At 43.9% G+C, this 20036-nt stretch overlaps 1 protein-coding gene across 20 annotated transcripts in view; it reads left to right on the plus strand.

Moving 5' to 3' along the window:
- The window catches only part of plekha6 (pleckstrin homology domain containing, family A member 6), a 120250-nt gene that overhangs the window by 67101 nt on the left and 33113 nt on the right, over nucleotides 1-20036 (plus strand). For 16 of the 20 annotated variants that reach the window (XR_006380429.1, XM_044219355.1, XM_044219492.1 and 13 more), the window contains one exon: nucleotides 6640-6740. Coding sequence is in view for 17 of the 20 variants with exons in the window: in XM_044219355.1 (XP_044075290.1) it covers nucleotides 6640-6740 (101 nt within the window). In the remaining 3 variants the exon portion in view is untranslated. The other 4 variants (XM_044219520.1, XM_044219483.1, XM_044219500.1 and 1 more) reach the window with 4 other exon arrangements.

Here is a 20036-nt window from a genome sequence, read left to right on the forward strand (position 1 = left end):
TTCCTTTGATTTTCATTGATTTCAGTTGATTGAATCTTCAAGGTGAAACAAATGAAAACATTGTATACAACAGTGAATGTTTGTAGATACGTTCAGTATGAACACTTTGCGTTGGCAGTCCATATACGTATGTTCATTATAAAAAAACATGAAACATTTTGTCATTAGGTTCCTAAAAAATGACCTGGCTAGAATTCCCTTCCCTCCAAAACATATTATCCAGAGCAAATTAGTATATGAGCAAAGTATAGACTGACTGAATGGAATAACTGTTCAAATAAGTGTTGAAAAGCTCTCCATTCCGACAGCCGTCACTGAAATAGGGTTTGGGTATCAGTAACATGTAACAGTAACAACGATGTCAGCCTGTGACTTTCAGGAGAAACCAATACCATCAAAAGGGGTGATGAGTGCATGCACACTCATCAGAGGGGTGTGGGGGGCAACATTTCTTTCCTTCGGTGAGTGCAGTGTGTTTCCATAGCCAACTCATTAGGCCGTGTAGGTGGAACAAAAAGAGGGAAAGAAGGGATTTTAAGTTAAATCACTCATGTCTGATGTCAAACAGCGTTACAATTTAAGACAAAAGGATTCAATTCAGTTCTTTTCATCTGCTGTGTACCAAATCCACGTGCTGTATACTTCTCTGCCTGTGAAGATCCAGTGGGATTCCAGTCTTATGACGGCTGTTGTCCTACAGTAACTGTCAGCGATCTGTTGTTCCTCCTGTTGGTCCTCCGCCTCAGAGCTGACTGCAGCCTCCAGTCCGTCCTTGTGCAGGATGTTCCCAGAAGATGTGCACAGGAAACAAGCTGTGATAAGAGTAGAACAGCCAGCAGACAGTCCCTTCTACATTAGCTGCTGCAATTCTTCTTTGTCTTTGTTTCTGATTTGATACACCGTTTTTGTCACCACCTTTGTCTTCCTCTCTCTGTGACCACGTAACAAAATAATCCAGGTTAAGGTTGTGATCATTTCACAAACGTGGCCTTAAAGCGCCCATGCTTTTCTCTTCTTTTCTTTCTTATTTTGACGTTAATTCCTTCTGTGCTGGGGGCTTCTCTCTTTATTCTGAACACGTCTGATTTGTTCCAGCCTCCCCTCCGCCTCTGCCTGGCCCAGCTGTGTTTTGGAAAAGAAGGCTTAGAGAGTGGGAGCGATGGAGGGAGGAATGTGTGACAGTGCAATTTACCACTGCGATTGCTATGCCAGCGAGGACCAAGGGCCAAAAAATGGGCACAAGGGGAGGAGAAAAAGCACAGGACTTTTGTTGTCTGGGCTGTGTTTCACAGGGCTGTCTCTGACTCCTCCAAGGCACAGCCAGTGCTTATATGACAAGGACAAATCTGATATTTCCCACATTTCTTCACTTTGGCTAGAAGATTTCATTTGGCTTTTTATCCAGATCAGCCATTGTTTCAGCAATATAAATAGACGTGATATGTAAGTTTAGAAAATCCAACAAATAGATATATTTAGTTGTAAAATGTCCCATAAAAGTGCATACTTAACTTATACTGTACAATAACAATAATCTGCAGACACCCTGTTAAATACTTGATGACCAGACACAAATCATTAGATCATTGCTAACGTTTTGCTGTCTAGTTGCCTACACGTTCAAAGTTGTAGGAACTTAGGCGTTGCTAAATTGCTAGAGCTTTAGTAAGTGGTTGCTAAGGTGTTTGGGGGGGCCGCTGCAGACATGTAATATAGGTTTGACTCCAGAAACATTTCAAGTGTAAACTAATCATTTTCTTATGCTTAGATATTACTTTTTTTAAATCGTTGGCACTGTTGGCAGAGCTTGAAGCCCAAGCAATGACTGCCACGCATGTAATAGTTGTGAATGTGACAAATATAGACCTTGAACCTCACACACACATGAAGTTAAATAAATGTGATGAGGTCTGGAGCACATGGTTTAAGCTTTGTAAAGCATTATTAAACAAGACTAAAGCCCCAGTGGGACTGTAGGGGAGGTGGGGTGAATCAGCTCAGTGTGAAATTTGACTTTTGTGTGAAAATGAAGTAAAAAATGTTGCTAATCTGATGGAAACATGCTAACACCAACATATCGGCCTGTTTGGAAACCAATATGACGACAGAAACAATTAAAGCCATCAGGAGAGCGAGACCCCATAACAGCTCCTTTTTTTTGTTTTTATTTGTTACCCTCAGTCAGACTGTCCCATCAGAGCAGCCGAACCAGCAGTCAGCAGCTCCTGTCTGCAGTGGACCCGTGGACGGACAGACAGCTGTCTCTGGATCACTGTGAGACTGAAGGAAACTTAGAAACAGCAGGATTCTCAGGCAGGTTCTGCAGCCGCTTTCTTCTCTGGTGTCGAAGTGCATTTCCAGACGTTCATCATCTGAGATAATGATATCCTCGGAAAGGGTTCAGACTGCACGATATCAGCCCGACAAACGCGGGGAATATAATACACTATAATACAGGTCAGATAAGTTAAGTACCAAGTGGATATAAGTATAAAATTAAAATAAGTGTAAAGTACAAAGTGGATTTACAGGTTGATGATAAGTATGTATGGTATAATAATACAATGTAATAATATAAGTAATAACTAATAGTGCAATAATGAGTACTGTCAAGTTAAGTGTAGCTTATTAAGATGATTATGAGACGGTGGATATTGCACAGCAGTAATACAAGTATGAATAAATATCAATAAATAGGCAATTTTAAACAGAGTATATTGCACAATTAATGATCCAATGTCCAGTTTAGTGACTTAAACGTTGACCAATAGGAGCACAGAGCGCTCTTCCACTGTAAACGTGGAACGATGTTGTTGGTGCTGCGAGGTGGAACAGTGAAACAGTCTTTTAGGCTTTTCATCATACACACCACTTCATTCGCCATTGTTCGTTTACATTGCTGTTCGGCCTCTACACCTCCTGCCCAGTGACATCACACAGGTCGTGAAAGACGGCAGGCTATGATTGGTCGGGGACCAACGTGTAGTCTGTCATGTCTCTCTGCCGAGTGACGGCAACAATCATCGACTCGTCATGTAGTTTGGACCTGGTATAAGTCACGCTGAATGATATCCGTTTGTGTTTCATGTCGGTGTGTTAAGATTTGACTGAGACCGACAAATAACCATTACCATTTCCACTCACCAGTCACCTTATTAGATGCACCTTGCTAGTACCTGGTTGGACCCCCTTTGGCCTTCAGAACTGCCTAATTCTTTGTGGCATAGATTCAACAAACTGCTGGAAGCATTTCTCAGAGATTTTGCTCCATATTGACATGACAGCATCACGCAGCTGCTGCACATTCATGATGCGAATCTCCCGTTCCACCACATCCCAAAGGAGCTCTGTTGGATTGAGATCTGGTGACTGTGGAGGCCATCTGAGTGCCGTGAACTCACTGTGAAACCAGTTTGAGGTGATTTGAGCTTCCTGCTGGAAGTAACCATTAGAAGATGGGTACACTGTAACAATGCTCAGGTTGGCTACAGTGCTTAAACGATGCTCAGCTGGTTCTAAGGGGCCCAAAGTGTGCCAAGAAAATATCCCCCACACCATCACACCACCACCAGCCTGAACCGTTGGTTTCATGCTTTCATGTTGTTTACACCAAATTCTGACCCAACCGTCTCAAATGTCGCAAAACCGACACTCATCAGACCAGGCAACGTTTTTTCAACCTTCTATTGGGCATCTTCGTCCCGAGAACTGCCGCTCACTGGATATTTTCTCTGTTTCGGATCAGAGCAGTTTCTGAAATACTCAAACCAGCCCATCACCAACAGCCATGCCACGTTCAAAGTCACTTAAATCACCTTTCTTCCCCATTCTGATGCTCAGTTTGAACTTCAGCAGGTCGTCTTGCCCATGAGTTGCTGCCACATGACTGGCTGATTCGATATTTGCGTTAACGAGCAGTTGAACAGGTGTCCCTAATAAAGTGGCCAATGAGGTATTTATATATATATATATATATATATATATATATATATATATATGCACTGTATATTGCCAAAGGATGAATTGACTGATGACTCGGTGATGGGGCCTTTTGTGTGAATAAGTGACGCCCGCTGAAGCCCAGTGTTGCGTTTTTGCAACATTGAAACAAATCCCTCCAAATCATGTGCACTATACTTTTTTATTTAATTATTACAGTTTTCCATCGCTAAACATCTTTAGAATACAGGAAAAAAATACTACAGGTCAAATACTTACTTGGAAAATTGAGAATGACTTCCGGATGGGAGCCGAAACGTCTTGATTCTGAAAACAGTGTCCAGATGACTACGACTGAAACCTTTTCTACGATAGAACACTCCTGGACGAATGAGGGACTACACCGTCTTACTTGGAAAATTGTTGAAATTGGTCCAAAAGAGAGATCTGGGGGCTCAGTGGGAGACAGCCATGTTGTTTAAACTTGGAATTTGGTATCTCTTACAGTATTCATATTTTCCCACCAAAAATGTTGCTATGATGCAGTTTGGAGGCTGGGGTGTTGGGATTAGCAGTTTGAGGTGAAAGGGAGAAAACAGTTCTCTGTGTGGAGCCCAGTCTCATAAGTTTGAAGGTGTCACACCAGCACTGCTGATCTGGTATGAAGGCCGAACGATGTGTGTGGATTTATTTTGCACCATGTTTTCTGGTAAGAATTCCAGCAGAGGGCACAGCCCCTTGATTGTCTGCTTAATAAGTTGAGAATATTAAACAAGAATGAGCCAGACTAGGGCTGTTCTGCTTGACACGCCTTTATAATGGTGCACATTGGATCGGCTGTCAGGGAGGATGGAGGGTATTTGTCCCAGCTACCGACCAGTCTGCCTGTGAGAGCGTACAGCCACAGAACCGAAGAGGAGACTGCAGCTGATTGACAAATCTCTGAATCAGGAGGAACAAAGAAGATTCTGTCCTGGTTGAACATCATGTCCTTTTCTCTACTCTGAAAATGGCTCTCAGCCCCGAGCCCACTGGTTGGTACGTAAGGTGTAAATGGCTGTCCAATATATAGTTTCATTTAAAAAAAAAGATACAGTAATATCCTTCAACAGCTGGACAATGTAGTTTTTAGCAAGTGTTACTCAAACAGGAGGAAATAATGCTGTTGTTGGGGACTGTTTTCAGCGGCGGATGAGTACACATTTAGTGAGTATCTGGGGCAGCAGGGCGGTGTGTGTAATGAAGGAACACGTCACCCAGTGCAATGGTGTGGCTCTCTATGGCTCAGAGGAAGAAGATGCATCACGCTCTGCACATGTGTTTTTTTTTGTCAATAATGAAAATGTAGAATAGGTCCTTGCAATTACATGTCAATCAGTTATATATGATGTACCGATATATGATGGTTACACACATGAACAAATCCTAACAGTGCGTTGGCCTTCATTCAAAAATACAATCATAATAACTACTTCATTAATTAAACTACAACAAATACTTCATATTGTACATTATGTTATACACACAGGACGCTTCACAGTTGGAGTTATGTCCTATCAAATATGTCCTTATTTGCTTATGACCAAATCGTGCTTTATAAACCATTTCTTAGTTGTTCATATGCTGCTCATGAAGGCTTAATGCAGCTGTTAAAATAAAGTATTACTGTCATGAGGTCTCGAAGCCTCTGCTTGGATAGATGGATGCTCCCCTTGAAGTAAACACTTGTGATTCAGGTCACTTCCCCTGAGAAAATGCCCCAAATGATCTGGCTGCAGCCCCTCCTGGATGTGATATGTCTTCGCTCTGTGTTTTACATCATTATCAAGGGATGTTTTTCCTCTCGTCACTTTGTGTCAGCATCACTTTGCGCACCTTCCTGTATGTTGCATGTGTGTTTTGTGTTCAGATAGTCTGACAGAATGCACTTTCATGGTTTCAGTCTATAAATACAGACATCAATAAATCATTCAAATGTGTGCGGGAGACACGAGCTGTCCCCTTATGCATGCATGCATGTGTGTGTGTGTCTCATTGGTGCAGACGAGCAGCAGGTACACTTTGCTGGGGGCCGAGATTCCTGCAACACTGAGTCACATGGGCTGATCGTTATCTCGCACAAACACACACACAGAGCAGGGATCAGCGTATTGTATATGATTGCACAAGCCCTTCCCCCTCCCTCAGATCTCTCCCCCTCTCTCTCTCACACACACCCACACATTAACACACACACACACACTCAGTCAGCAGCAGAGAGAGCGTCGGTGCAGAGCTACGTTCGGGAAATAAGAGGTAGGAGGTCACGGAGAGAGGAGTGTATCCCTTTTCAAACTGCTGAAATTTTCATGTCTTATTCCATTATTTAGTCAGCACCGGTGCTCCCCTTCTACAGTGCCCCTATTTATCACCGCTGGATCCTGGTGTGTGAGTGTGTGAGCCATTACCGCTGCTTATCACAGGGACCCTTGGACCATAATGGATATCTATTCTAGGAAGCTGTCACCGTGGGAGCAGAGCGTGTGCTGGGACTCCTCCTCTGTTTTGCTGTCCTTTATCTTGCAGGCTGAGTGAACACTCTGGCTCAGGCTGTAATTGTTATTTCTCTCACACAGTAGTTGTAGCCACGCACCCGATTGGGATTCTGTTTCTCTGATTCTTCCTGGGATGTTTTCACACTGTCCTTTTCCCTCTTCACAGATGAGAAGGAGGACACGGTGTTAGGGAGTTTGCCACTGCTCAGTTTCCGAGTCGGAGGAGTGGAGCCTTCGGATAACATCACCCGCAAGTTTGCCTTTAAGGTCAGTAACATCCTGGGGGAGGGACAGAGGGTGCTGGGAGGGCTGTGTGTAACTGCATGTCACGCAGGGAATGCAACGGGTACTGGGGAACGTAAATGAGTGCATATGGGAAACAAATGGCTTCCATGTAGGAACATATTGGTTCAAACGTTCCAAAAACGTTCCAAAAAGACTGTTGGCTGCAGGTTTCCCGAGCGACAGCAGTCCTCACAGAACCATCGCTCTAACCCTCCAAAAGCAGGATCTACTGATGTTTGAACTTGTTCCCTGGTTGCATTGCTGTGGCTTAGCGAAGGGTGTTGGTTTGGTTCGGGTTGATTGATAGAAGCTGACTGGCGGCTTCAAGGCTGAGTCACATGATGTTATTTATGACCGTTAAAGTCCCCCATGGGGACTTGAGTCTCTCGGTCTCATCAGCGTGCAGGGTTGATGGCAGCAGCCCCCTACAGTGGGTTTTGATGCTGTGATCAGATTCTTAGTCCTGTTTCTTATTTTTGATCAGATAGTGCTTTATGTTGAGGTTGTGTATACTGGTTGATGTATTATAATTGTGTTAATTTCTCCTAAACTATACACCAGAAGCATCACCTTACAATTATTTGGATATTGCAGTGGATGGAACATGAGCCACATGGCGGACGCTCCCTGCCTGTTTTTGACCCGAAACGAGGTCGAGTTGTTTTGGAAGAGGCAGTCACGGGTCGACAGCAGTTTGGCTGGGGACGGGGAGTGGACAATGAGTGCGTTTCTTATCTTGACGTGGCTCGAAAAGTCCTCACATAGACAACCAGTTTAGTAGCGTCACATCTGTGATGTCCAAGGTGGACAGCACTGACAGGACCGCGTCCCAGTGGAAAAACAGCATTATCCCAAAATGTTGATTGATAAATAATGTGCATCCAGATTCAGTAACAGCCTTAAAAGAAAGCATCATCATTGTAGTGTGAAGTCACAGTGGGACTTCGCTGCAAGCTTCATGCAGGCTGCTAGTAATGCAACATGTTTTGGTGGGAGGGAATGGGAGGGAATCAAAGACCAGAAATTCAGCATATGGGTCGTATTATTGCCGTTCCCGACAAACAGATCAAGGCTGTGTTTCCTCAGATCCTGATGAATCACAGCAGCAGATCAGCAGAGCTCCAGAGCCACCTGACAGAGCTGAATAAAGATGAGGCGATGAGGATGAAATGTAGGTTAGCTGAGTCTGAATCTGCTGAGTAAAGCTTTATATAAGTTAGAAAGTTAGGCTTGTTTCCCCTTCAGCATCAGCATGAAACACACACACAGTGACAGCTCTCGGTCTCTCTTCTCTTACTGCATTTCTTCCCTTTTCAGAACACTTAGTCCTTTCTATGGTTCGCTTTCTTTGCATGTCCAGTGCAAGCTCTGGTGCAAAGTCTAGTGCATGTACCCAGCGTGTACACACACACACACACACACACACACACACACACACACACACACACACACACACACACACACACACACAGGTTCTGAGCAAATATACTCAGTGTGGCTTTGACATCTTGCCAGGGGTTAGGGGGCTGCTTGTTAGCTAACGTTCTGACTGGACACTCAGTACTGTTTACTGTCCAGTCTCACTCATCCTGCCATGACCCTGGCAGTTAATATTAACTGCCAGACTACAGTGTGTAATATTAATAATATTAATAATATTAACAAATGTATGTGTGCACACTTTCAAAATCATGTTCAAAGGGGCTTTACACAAAAGACTAACTGCATCATACAGACTAAAGCTATAAATATAGTGGAGAAAAATAAAAATAGAAGTAAGACATAACGTGATAAAGGAGGGTAAATATAAAACACTATGACAAGGCCTTTGAATCAAAGTTAGGGCGGAGAAGTGTTTTGAAGTGATTGTGCCAGTTACAGCCTGCTCACACTGACAATCATCTCCCGTCCTTACAAAGTTAGTGGACGTCATTTCTAGGGAGACTGGGCTGGGTGCTTTGTTTTTGAGACAGGCTAGCCCTTTCCCCTGCTTCCAGTGAATGCACAGCCATGAGATAGATATCAATCTTCTCCTCTCACTCTCAGAAAGAAAGCAAATAAGCACATTTTCCAAAATGTCCAGTTAATTCAACATGTTTACAATACAAATCAACATGTTTCAAGAACCATCTAAACGGGTCAGAATGTTCAAACAAGACACAAGTCTTCATAGTTGTGATATTCTGTGATGTTTTCATATTTGGGGGCACTATTGCACACTATAACAACATGAAGGAGTGTGTCTTTAGATGGATTTTTTTTCCAACAGAGCTTTTCCAACTTGTTTCGACACATTCACTATTCAATAACTCTGTTGTGACACTCTGGCCAGCACTGAGCCTGCAGCAGAACACCTGTGCACATCAACATTCATATATCTGCCATCACCTCATATCGCAACATTTTGGTGCTTATTTTCAGTTGATGTTGAACTTAGCCCTCTCTTCGGTTCATGCTGGTCTGGGTGCAGTGTTCCAGAGCTGTTTGGTTAGGTGTTGACTCTGACTTTGTCTGTGAGGCTGATCGCACCACCAGGCTGCCACCCCCACCCCTTTCCTCCCTTTCTTTTGTCTTCTTATTGCTGCTCTTTTTGTCTGAGGCTGTTTGTTGATTGGTGGAGTATCACGCTGCTGCCAGTGTTCTCCCTCTCTTTGGGTCTGTCCAGGTCGACTGCATTTGGATCTAATTATCCTCAGGTCTCTTTCAGATTTGGTCTTTTTTAATATGAAAATTGATTTATGGATATGCACAAAAGTAAATTACACTCAGTCAGATTCCCATGACAGCTATGTTTTTGCTGGGGTCATGAGAATTTGAAGACTTGGAACAGGCTCACAGACCAGAAAAAGCTTGAGAATCCTTGTCATAAACCATCGTCCCCTGGCAGCCATGATCCAGAAATATCAGTGCTGGCCCTCAAACCCCACACTGGTTAACCCCACTTCAACCTGTGAGAGCAGCGCAGGGCCTTCAGGCTAATTTAACAGGTACCAGGGGAAATGCAGACACAAATAAAACATGGGCAGTAACCACAGGTTTGTTTCAAGCCTGTAATATAGGTCATAGGTAGCTACAGCTACTGATCAAGACAGGCAGTAAGAAATCTGTCAAGGACCTTGTCAAGTCCGTGATCGGCCCAAAGTAATACAATAATAAACCAAAGTCAAAGGGCTGAAATGGAAAACATGGAAACATTTCTGCAACCTCCCGCATTTTTTTGGGGGGGGGCTAAGTCACAAGTTTTGCAGCAGTAGCATGTTAAAGCAAACTAAATGTTCTACACTTAAGGTATACTTATCAGCTTTTTTCTGGAACTCTCAATTGTATCTCCCTGCCTTCTTCAGGGAGTTCCACATTCTCACGCTTAATTCCACATTTCCGTTCGAAAGTTTCTTTTAATATCGTTTGTTCAGTATTCTCAGACTTTGATTCCAAATGTTGTTGTGTTAACGGGTGTTCAGGCCGAAAACAGCTCTGCGTTAAAACAGTGGAAGGGGCTGCGTGGGTGGGGGTGTGTTGCCTCAGGTGCCGGTGGGACATGAAATTAGATTAAGTCCAGATGAAGGAAGAGGTTGAGCGCGCTTCAGCCGACACACGAGGACTGAGGCCGGTCCGGTGCTCTCAGAGTAGAGACTTCAGACATTAGATCCAAAGTGTACTGGAGCACACAGACTTAAGGCAACAAACTTTATGAAATGACTCACGTTTCGACGGCAGGTGCGCCTTCATCACAGTCAAACGATTAGATTAAGTCCAGTTCGCGGAACAGATCTGTGAATCGGAATTCTCAGACGCCAAAACAATGCACAGGGTGTTCCAACTCTGCGGCAGCTAATGTATCTTTGGTTGTGACGGTCAGCAGGTAAAAAGTAGAAACGTTACAAAGTAATCCACCAGGAATGTGAGCTTGCACGTGATTGGCCGACGCAGCGCCATGGCAGACGTCGCGTTGTTTTGGTGGTAGACAGTGCAGGTCTGAGACATAAGCAGCTTCTTGTATTCAGCTCTCAGTATTATTTACTTCTTTTGGTCATTCCTTAGGTATGGGGATCAGAGTGTACAGACAGATGGCATGCTGGAACTATGAGTTGCATAATGACAGATAAGTGTTCGTGACATGAGTGTGTTGTGTATTCTGGCCAGTTGAAGCAGACTGCGTGTTGTTCCGAGCTCCCTCAGACTCAGACTCTCTGCGGTCCTGTCCCAGCATGCCTCCTTCGAAGCTGAATGGTGATTCCTGTCCAACCACTTCTGTTTGCGACAAGTGTCAGTTCAAAGTGAGCCACAGGCGACACAGAGTGCACAGCCTCTGGTCCTGCTGGTACCTGTCTGAATACACGGCATGAACTGGGGGTTGCTTTGTTGGAGACACAGACTGTAACTCCAGTACATTTTGAATCAACATAGGAGTTGCGTTCACAGCTCGGATAACATACAACAGCATTTCTGGCTGAAAGAAAAACAACTTGTCCAAAATAGAAAACAAGTGATATTTGATTCAAGTTTTTTTTCATTTAACATATGATTTGTTTGGACAGAAATGTTTTCCATTCGCAATGAATCACTAGAGTGTTTGTCCTCTAACTGGAAGGTGTTGTCACTGTACTCACTAAGTAAATTGCGCTGAGTTTTGGGAACATGCCAACATCGGTAAAAAGAAGTCAGATGATCAGACAGGTCGTAAAAAGTTGTAATAAACCAGAATGATCCTTTTAGCAAGACACTGAGCCTCCCCCTCCTCCCCACTGAGTGTTGCTCTTGATAACAACGTCAGATAAATAATGAGGATCTACATGACGATGAAGGTTATGGGTAAATGGATTATATGCACTGGTTGACCAGCTGTAGTCTGTACTGTGTCTTCCATCCTGAGGCATGTAGCGTCACGGCTCATTGAGGCTGTCTGTTGTGAGTCAGCCACTCGATATGTTTGTGTGTGAAGCTCGGGTTGGGAAGTCACAGTGCATCTATTGTGAATCCTCTGCGGACAGTCTCATTGAGGGAGGAGGTGCAGGTGTAGCCCCCAGCAGGCCAAAGGCTACACATTCATAGACCACATCATTTAAGGACTCTTCCCTCAGACGGGACGGCTCGTGTACATAAATATATATACGTTTGTCTGTACCCTGATGCATGTGGACTAGTGATCTGTCTAAGGGGTTTTCGTTGTCTTTGGCCCAGTGCATAATCCTTATTAGGAATAAACTGGATGCATAGACGAACTGTCAAAATATGGTGATTAATTGAAAGTCACGTAATACAAAAACAAGTTGATTGAATAAATCTAAATGTATAAAACTTGTGCTCGTCACACCGATACTGTATGATAGATGCCCATGAAAAGCCCCATTTGTAGCTGTTCACAGCATATATTTTACTTTTCAGTTTGAAACTGTCTGTGTTAATAAGTTAGATTAGATCTAAATAATTACTGCTAAATAATGCTGATATTAAAAATAATACTAAGCCTGTCTGTGATGAAGGTCACATGGTGTTTCCAGTGACTAAAATGCTGTCTGGAACAGTGACTTTTGCTATGAGGGGTGAGAGGAGCTCATCACAAATCTAACTACTCCTGAGTGCCTGAATGGAGCTGGTGTTTTGTGGTTCCATAGGTCTCAGTAGATCCTGGCAGGTCCAGGCACTTGTGTCTGAACTGGAATGGTTCTGTTTTTGAATATTGATATGTAACGCTCTTCCTTTTGGAAAAGATTTTACTAAACCTGTATCCTTCAACAAGACTAAGAGTCTCCAGCCACACCAGTGTCTGTGAGGCTGGGATTAGGCTAAATGCTAACGTCAGCATGTTAACATGCTCACAGTGGCAATGCTAACATGCTGATGTTTAGCAGGTAAAGGTTTACCATGTTCACCATCTTAATTTAGCATGTTAGCAGGCTAATATTTGCTAATTAGCAGTAAGGCTAATAGGAGCACAAAGTCTGATGGGAATGTCATCAGTTCTGCAGGTATTTGGTCATAAACCAAAGTGTTGACCTGATGATGGCGCTAGATGAAAGTCACCAAAGTTATTAGAGTTCATCCTGAGGGGAACATGGTTGTGTGTACCAGAGTTCATGGCAATCTGTCCAATAGTTGTTGGGATATTTTACACAAAATTGCATGGTAGCCCAAGAGGAAACGTCAGGGGCTCACCGACGTTAATGGGCTTTATCCTCTGGGAGCCATGGGCATCTGTGCCAAGTTTCCATCTTTCCAGCAGTTGCTGAGAATTTCAGTGTGGACCAAAGTGGTGGACTGAGCGAGCGACATTGCCATGCATAGAGCCATGCCGCTAGCATGACTAAGAACCAAAGAATCCTACAAAAGAACTTCATACTAAATAACAAACTCTGTCGTCACAGAAAGAAGCAGTCCGACCTGCAAACAAGTTCATAATCAGATTACTTTCATCTTTTATCTTTCATGCAGCTCAGCCTGACTGGGTCTGTTTCTTTGCAGGATTTGTGGCTCTGACAAGAATCTAGACTACATTTTAATCTTGTTTTGCGAAATAGAAAATCCGGTTCTTATGTCAAATTGTAAACAGTCTCATCCAGCTAACTGAGTTGTTCACCTACATGGAAGAGACCTCTGCTCTTTAGGAGTGTTGTTTTCGATCGGCAGCTGAATCAGAGAGCTGTCCAAACCTGTTGTACCTGTAGCTTTACTCCCTGACTCTGTGGAGGTGCGGCCGCAGCCAGGAGACGTTCAGCACGGACAGAAATCTCAAGGTGTTGTTGTGTCTCAGTCTTCAAATCAAACCAAAACTCTGGTCTGTAGTTGTTGTTCTGAACGTTACCATTGCAAATCTTAATTCACGCCCTTTCAGTGTTTTAATTAACACAAACAAAAGTGTGTTTGTGTGTGCTGCAAGAGAAATGCCACTCGTTCCACGCACTGAGGCTGTATGAGGATTACGCCCGCAAAACATGTGTGTGCAGAACCAAGCAGCCTCCTCACAGCCCACAGCCGTAAATACCTAGCTCTTATTACCCCCTCAGAGGGTAAATTATTAAACTTTAGGTGTGTGTGTGTGTGACTCAACAGCCAGAGTCATAGGGTTACACCTTTGGGCGTGTATGTGTGTGTGCGCAGTGGAGCTTAGCCTCACCCTTCCTGACAGCAAACAGTTCAACAGAAGTGTCGTGTGGCTGTGAGGAGATGAGTGTTCATTCCTTTGGGGCGTTTGTGCTACTCTCTCTCTCCGTTCTTGTGTTCGTGTCCACTGCTACCTGACCCTGTCCCAAACACAGACTGGGGAGTATGGGGGTGCAAAGAGAGTTTAGCAATAAACCAAACCAGACTAACAACACCTGTGAGCTGTCGTAAGAGGCTGTGATGTTCCGCACCCCTACCGGTCTTTCTAATAGCAAGGCTGAAGGTACGGTGTTAGTGCTAAAGTTATGCTGTCGTCCATCCATCCATTTCCTATATCCACTTATCCTGTTGTGTGAGCGGCAGCAGACTGATCACCAGCCTATCACAGGGGGAACACATTTACAGCATCTGCATATTTTTGGACTGTGGAGGAAAACGCATGCAGACACGTTGGAGAATATACTCCGCACAGAACGACGCACTCATTGTGGCTCATTATTGATGTTCTGACCACAGCTAGTCAGTAACATTTCGTTATTTTTATCATCAGGTTCTGTAGTGGACAGTGTCAGTGCATGATGGCGTAAAACACTGTTACAGTAACATTTTTATTGACTTTTAAAATTTGTTAGCACATTTAGTTGATACAGTACCTCCTTGTGACTTGCCTGAGATCTGTTGTGCAGGTGAGCATTGCTTTCATCCCTAGGGTTAGGCTAGGGTTATCACCAAGGTGGGAGTGAAATGTTCTCGCTGCTCCGTCAGGTTCTTTTGCATGGCTGCATGAATCAGTTGACAGTCTGGTATGTCTGTGAGAGGGACAGACAGCTGGCCTGCTTTCCATCTGGGCCGTATTATTATCATCTGCTTTGCTATCTTCACGGCACTTCAAGGGTACAGGAGTCATGGGATGAAGGAGTAGCTCACACAGATTTGGGATTTGCTGCTGCTATGAAGTCATACACCTTTTTACATGGTTGTCCTGCGGTCCAGTAAGTGATACGCTGTCCCCACTGGTGTCTTTTGCGTATGGCAAGGTGGATCATTATCCTCAGTTTTGCCTAAGCAAGTCCAAATTGCACTGGATGATTTGATTTTTGCCTCCTAAAGGTGGGATGTAAGGATGGAAACATTTAGTATGGAGAGGCACACTGCCCACAGGATGATTCATGATACGTTTAGTGGACCCTCAACCTTCTCTGGTGAATCAGGCGACAATTCGCCCGCGGGCTCAGGAAATGTAAAACAAGCTAATGGAAGATCACCATGAACTTTCCTGCGCACATTCATGTTGCTCGGAGGAAGAACCCTTTCCATCCATTTTCCTGACACCCCATGACTGCCCTTCTAGCCCCACATCAGGACAGACAGCTACCCAAGGCTTGAAGCACAGCTGAATTGTGGAAGCGATTGTTCTGTCTAAAGGTGTGTTCACACTAAAATGCAATTTTAGAGGTTGCAAAATTGCACTTAAAGTCAACAGCTCGGGGTTCAGTTAACTGACGACTGCTGCATTAATGAGGAAATGATTAACAAGACAGACTGACCAAAAGCAACGTGTAAATGTTCCCAGTGTTCACAGCATGCATGGCGTGTGTGTGAGGACAGCCAGGGACTGCTGCTGCGTTCTGAATGGCTGTAGTGCATTTCCTGGAGTCTGGATGAACACACACACACATGCACACGCAAACACACGCGCTGACACAAGTTCACACTGAATATTCAGAACAAGACGCTGTCAGCATCGGTGCATTATGACGACATTAATGTTACACGTGATCTCGATTTTGTGGTGATGTGCTGCGTGAAGTACACAGCAGTTTATTCGTCAGGATGTCAGTGGCACTTCTGACAGAAGACCACAGACATGATGCAAATGACCTCAAAGCCCCCCCTCAACAAAAAATCCACATGGATGCATGGTTGCCATGGCAACATGTGAACCATGCCATTTAGCTAGAAGGTAACAGGAATTTCTCAGCCATAAACTATGTTTCAGTGAGATGAGCTTTAGCACAGCAACACAACAGGCCTGTGGTGCACTGTGTGTGTGTGTGTGTGTGTGTGTGAGTGTGTGTGTGTGTTAGAGAGGGATGCTTTAACTGTTCAGTTACTCAAGTGCTGTACTTAAGCACGATTTTGACGTAAAGCACTTGTGCTTTACTTTATTTCCACTTGGTGCTACTTTATACATTTCAGGGGGAAATATTGAGCTTTTTACTCCGCTACATGTACATAGCTCCTAATGCAACACATTATTACAGGTTAAATCCAATATAACAACCTCACAGAGGCCACTAAACACATTTTACTGATAATACTTCTGGACTTCTATTTACTGTAAGTAAATATTAAGGACATTGTGGCTGTGAATACGCCACTGCATACAAATACTTTTATGATGAAACACCCAGACAAATGGACAGGTTTGTCTGTAACAGTCCTTGTATTGTTCAGCACTTTATAAAGACTGTCAGGTTGCCATTTTCTCAACTGTAATGAGTTAATGAATGACCTGTAAATCACACATCAAAGTGCTATGTGACGAAGCAGTTCAGAACTGTTCAGAACTGAAAGGGAAAATCCCAAACGCAGCTAACCCCACCTTAGATGGTTTCTGATAACATCAGCCTTCAGCACAGTGATGTGTGTGTCCTTCTGACTGCTGGCTGCGTGCGTCCTCAGAAGCATTTAAGCTGATAAACGGTGGAAGCAGCATATCAGGATGTGAAGTGAGGCTTGCAGCAGACTCTGAACAACAATGGAGGAATGTTTTGCGGGGAAACTATTAAAGCGTGTGGTCTCTTTTCTGTACATGAGCCCAGATCTGCCTTCTAGTGAATATACACTTTAATCCTCCAAGTGCATACAAAGTACACGGCCAAGTATGTAAACAGTACTGCTTGCATTGAAGCATAAAACTCTGTATGAAGTGTACATGTACATGTTGGCAAAAGGCAAGTGCATCAAGCCTTACGGGCGGAGGATGAAATAATATACAGTGGCTATTAGAAACAAACTCACACCTCAGTGGCCGTAAGCCTGACCAACACTTAGCGGTACTGACTTACATCAGTGTGCATCTTCAAAATGACCTAAAGCACCCACCGGCTGCTGCTCAGCACTGGGAACATTTCGAACTCTGGCTGCTCGCTGTGGCAGAGACACGTAGTCAGCTGAACAGCCCGACTGAAAATGACAACTATGTGGGATTTGAACCCAAGACTCGGGAAACACTGGACGCTTCAGAATAAGATCGACGATCCGAATAAAGTTAAATCTGACATCAATCATTTCAGTCCGACCAAAGAAATGCAATGCCACACTAATTATGTGTTTTTTCAACATAATGAGGCAAGTTGAGAGCAAATGAATCAGACAACATGTTCTTTGACAACATATTTCATTTGCTTTCCCACCTTGCCATCCACTCTGCAACTACAAAGTGGATGTTCAACCATAACAATGCTTACTTTCCCATCCACACGTAATTGTGAAAGCTAATGAGGACTATATAGAGTCATGTAGACGAGGGGGTTGCTGTTCATTTAGTGTGTGTACCTACGAGAGAAGGTGCTTCGTGCCTGCAAGCAGCTTGACCACAGTGACGAGAAATACAGAGTGCAGTCTTCCTCCACTGCCACTGCACGAGGAAGTGCGTTGTGTCTTACTGCTCTATAACGCGATCCAAAAACAAGCGTGTGTCGAGGCAGACTACACTCCATACTGCAGCACGAAGTGCGCTTCAGGTGCCGGTGAGACGACCAAGACACCACACGCTGCACAGCGCCTCATCATTTCAAGATTTTAGTGGCAACGGTCATTTAATCGCTCAAAGCATTGCTTTCAACAGCCCTCTGCTTTGAATGATGGCTGCGTTTTATTTACACAGAGCTAGAGGAACGGGTCTGAACGCGGCCTTAAATGTCCGCCAAAATGGTCTCATTGCGTCCGCGATGAGACGTAATTCCTGCTAACAGGCTATTGGCTGACAGTGGAGAGTGAATCCTGAACCTTGTTTGATTTGATAGTGACTGTAGTGGCTGGACTTTTTCATTACACCTGTCAGTGCAACAAGTACTGTTGCTATGGTTACCATGAACACGGTGGTTGAACTGTGTTTAAGGTGTCACGTTGTACGGTTTTAATGACACCTGTCAATCATTAATCCAACTATAGTGTGCACACACACGCTCACACACATTTCCTCTGTCACACACATCATGAAGTGTAAAGTGAACACATTTGAACACAGTCTTTTAGTGTGTGTTCACACCGTGCGTCGTCCTCTGGCTGTTTCCCTTCCTCGCTCACTTCTTTCTTTCTTTTCTCACCGTATAGCTTTATCTGATCATCTTTCTATTGCTTGTTATTGTTCCTTCTGTCCTCCTCCTCCCTTCCTCCCTTGTTCCCTCCCTCCTTTTCATTCTGTATTTCTTTATCTGTACATCTTTGTTTTATTTTCGCTTTTCCTTCCTTCCCTCTGTTCTTCCTTCAGTCACTCCTTTCATTCATCTTCCCGTCCTTCGTTCTACTTTCCTTCCTCCCCTTCTTCCTCGCTTGCTCTGCTGCTCTCTCCCTCTTTTTAATTTTTTCTCATTATATTTCTGAAGTGATCATCTCTTTCTTTTACCCTTCTTTTCTGTGTTTTGTTTTTTCCTTCCTTCCTTCCTTCCTCCTTTCTGCTTCCCTCTCAATGGCCTTCCTTTCCTTTGTTATTGTGTTTGTTCCAAAGGATAAATAATTAGAAATGTATTTTTGTGATTAAAAAGAAGGCGAGTGTGAGCGACTCTGCTGATATCTGCCACCTTTCCTTTCTCCTTCATCCATCCTTCCTTCTCTGAACACCTGAATGCATGAACAAAGGAAGGACAATGAGGAGGGACACACACACACACACGCAGTCTTCCCACAGCCCCACCTCTGTTGCTAGGTTACTGCTGCCTCTTACTATTCAGCCATTTCAGCCAACTGCATCACCTCGCGTCACTGCTGGAGGCGGAGCCTCACAGTGCTCCACGGTGGAAGGAAGTGACTCCTGTTTTTCAGTGACATCATTTCCTCTTGATGTCTTATAGCAGTACTGCTCCTCCCCCTTCACACACACACACACACACACACACACACACACACACATTCTCTTCAGTCACTGCTGCTGTACTCAGCAACCAAGGTCGAATATCCGTTCACGTCCCCACTGACACACAAACACCAAATACCATATAACCATATAATTCAATTAAACAAAGAAATGAGGGTTCATGGTTGAAAATCGGATTAAAATGTCGTGTCTACACATCTTTTGTACATATTTGCACGCACTGTATTAGGAAGGAGAGTGTGCTGCTGGGGAGGATCTGGTAAAAGCAGGGACAGGACTGGATCCCATGTGGCAGTCCGGTCATCAGGACTCTTTGAAAAACAGTAAATAAGAGCACAAATACAGACGAGGGTGTCATATCCACTACTTTTCAACCGGATTCTTATATGACCAAACCGACACACTTTGGCTCTGTAATGCAGATGAGTGGTCATGACTGATGCCATTCTCAACATGGACGTGCGACAGAAAAGCCATTGTGATGCCTGATCGTTATGTTCATCTACTCAAGTACCCAAGTGCTATTTTGAGATACCAGTACCTGAGTATGTTCATGCTGGGAGAGTTTCTACGTGTCCTCCACTACATGTATCTGATGTCTGGAGTTGCAGAATGAGGTTTTATGTGTAAAAGATACACGAGGCTCCTAGCCAGTCTTTCAGGAACCAGGTTCTGAAGCTCATGTGCAGTCAGAATTGCAGATATTGACTTTTGAACTGGTATTTAAATTTCAGGCTTTTCATCACTTGGGGACTGGAATCAGTCAGAGCGTATTTTTGTAACTTCTTTGCTTGTGCTGCCCTCTTGTGGTACATTTTTAAAAATTGTTTTGGCTTACATATTCCATAAGTAGATGGCACCATTGCTGCATTTATTCCTGTTCAACTATGATTATTATTTTTGGGTTTTATTTCATTAATTTTATTTTTGAGCAGTAATCCACAGGGAGATGTTGGCTATTTTTGTTAACTGTCAGTTGTTCATGTGGAGGTGCTCTACAATGAGCTGTAATACCTGTGTGTCCCTTCACAGTGAAAATGGCTTTGAAACCATCTAACCGGAGCAAATTTCTGTTC

Source organism: Siniperca chuatsi, linkage group LG2 (genome assembly GCF_020085105.1).
Source record: "Siniperca chuatsi isolate FFG_IHB_CAS linkage group LG2, ASM2008510v1, whole genome shotgun sequence".
Lineage (NCBI taxonomy): Eukaryota > Metazoa > Chordata > Actinopteri > Centrarchiformes > Sinipercidae > Siniperca > Siniperca chuatsi.